Below are 1,665 nucleotides of genomic sequence, written 5' to 3'. Positions count from 1 at the left end.
GACCTTGAGTCGGTGCCCACTTGCTGTCCTCTGTGGTGGGTGCTGGCAAGTCCTGTGGTGCCAAAAGAAGCTGCCATGTGCAGTGCAGGGCTCTCTGGGTGCTGCCCTAGAGGATTTGTGCAGCCATCATGTTGCTGGTGGACCAGAGCCAGGGGACATTTGGAGAGGGTGATGGATGGGATGGCTTGACTTCTGTCGCTGAGGAGACTGGGACTCTGGGGGCTGGAAGAGCCATGAACAGGGTGGGATGCAGCTGCCTGGTGCTCTCTGGCCATGAGCCCAGGCAGCATTGAGAGCCACGCTCTCTTCTTGCAGTCTTTATCTACTCCATGCCTGGATACAAATGCAGCATCAAGGAGCGCATGCTCTACTCCAGCTGCAAGAGCCGGTTGCTGGACACTGTGGAGCAGGAGTTTTGCCTGGAGATAGCCAAGAAGGTAAGTGCAAACCCACCCAAAGGTGATGGAGCAGAGACCCGTGCTGGGCATCTGCAAGGGGCTGTGCTACAGCTTTGGTCCAGCCCCACTGGTGGCCTTGGGAAGGAGGGGTTGGGTGCCCCAAAGGTGGGTGTCAAGACCCCCATGGAGCTGCTAACGCCCACTTGCTGCTCCTGGATGCAGATTGAGATCGACGACGGAGCCGAGCTGACAGCAGAGTTCCTCTACGAGGAGGTGCACCCCAAGCAGCACGCCTTCAAGCAGGCCTTCGCCAAGCCCAAGGGGCCCGTGGGCAAACGGGGACAGAAGCGGCTGATCAAGGGGCCGGGCGAGAACGGCGAGGACAGTTAGATCCCGCAGGACCGGGCGGTGAACGGACAGCATCCCCGCAGCGCTTCCCGGCTTCCTCTCTGCTGACCTGGGGATCTTTCCCTCCATCTCAGCCGATTTTTCTTTTTTTTCCTCTTATTTTTCCTATTTCATTCCTTTTTTAAAGATCAGGATGGCTTCTTGCACCTGGGGGCAGAGCGATGGGGAGGGTTCGGGGTTGTTGGTGTTTCTTTTCTCTGTGTCCTTGTGCAAGCCCCAGGGCCGCTGGCCGAGGATGGGAGCAGTGGGGTTGTGTCCCCCAGCCTTGCTCCTGTCCCCGCTGGGGTCACAGCCGCTGCTCTCGGTGTCCCCAGGGTGACTGAAGGACACACTTGCCTGCAAGCTGCTCTATGCAAAGGGAAGGGGATGGCGTTGGGGATTCCTGTTTGAAAAGAGAAAATGCTTCTTTCCCTGCTCCCTCAGCCCCCAGAGTTTGCTCCTCTCTCCTGCTCTCGGTGTGCATGGCCCCTCTGCCCCAGGCCTGGAGCGATCCCGCACCCTCTCAGGGTGCAGACAGGACCCCTCCCCATGGGGTGGGCTTTGCTGGCAGGAGTTTGTCCCTGGGGATGAGGCTGAGCTCAGCCTGGCCCTGGAAAAAGGTCACTGCCTTTGGGTGATGTTTGCATCCCCTTTTTGAACGCCCTCAATAAGGTTTTTCTCCTTGGAGGGAGCTGTTACAGCCCTGACTTGTCACCATCCCTATTGACGATGGGAACTGGGGGGCTGTGAGCTGTGGTCACCCTGTGCCCCAGCACCCACCATCAGCCCCCTGGTTTGTTGCTGGTTCTCTGGTCTGGAGCAGCCCTGTGATTTAAACATCACATGGGGCTACCCCAAATCCTTGTGGGGGGAAGTGTGA

At 58.6% G+C, this 1,665-nt stretch overlaps 1 protein-coding gene across 1 annotated transcript in view; it reads left to right on the top strand.

The window, feature by feature from the left end:
• Positions 1-882, top strand: part of TWF2 (twinfilin actin binding protein 2) — a 14,932-nt gene extending 14,050 nt beyond the window's left edge. Inside the window, exons 7-8 of the mRNA XM_010165587.1 lie at positions 316-437; positions 621-882. Of these exons, the coding sequence (XP_010163889.1) occupies positions 316-437; positions 621-788 (290 nt within the window). The 3' untranslated portion in view covers positions 789-882. The remainder of the gene's footprint in view (positions 1-315; positions 438-620) is intronic.
• Positions 883-1,665: the final 783 nt, after the last annotated feature.

Source organism: Antrostomus carolinensis, unplaced genomic scaffold (genome assembly GCF_000700745.2).
Source record: "Antrostomus carolinensis isolate BGI_N321 unplaced genomic scaffold, ASM70074v2 scaffold30943, whole genome shotgun sequence".
Lineage (NCBI taxonomy): Eukaryota > Metazoa > Chordata > Aves > Caprimulgiformes > Caprimulgidae > Antrostomus > Antrostomus carolinensis.
This window is presented reverse-complemented; position numbering and strand designations above follow the sequence as displayed.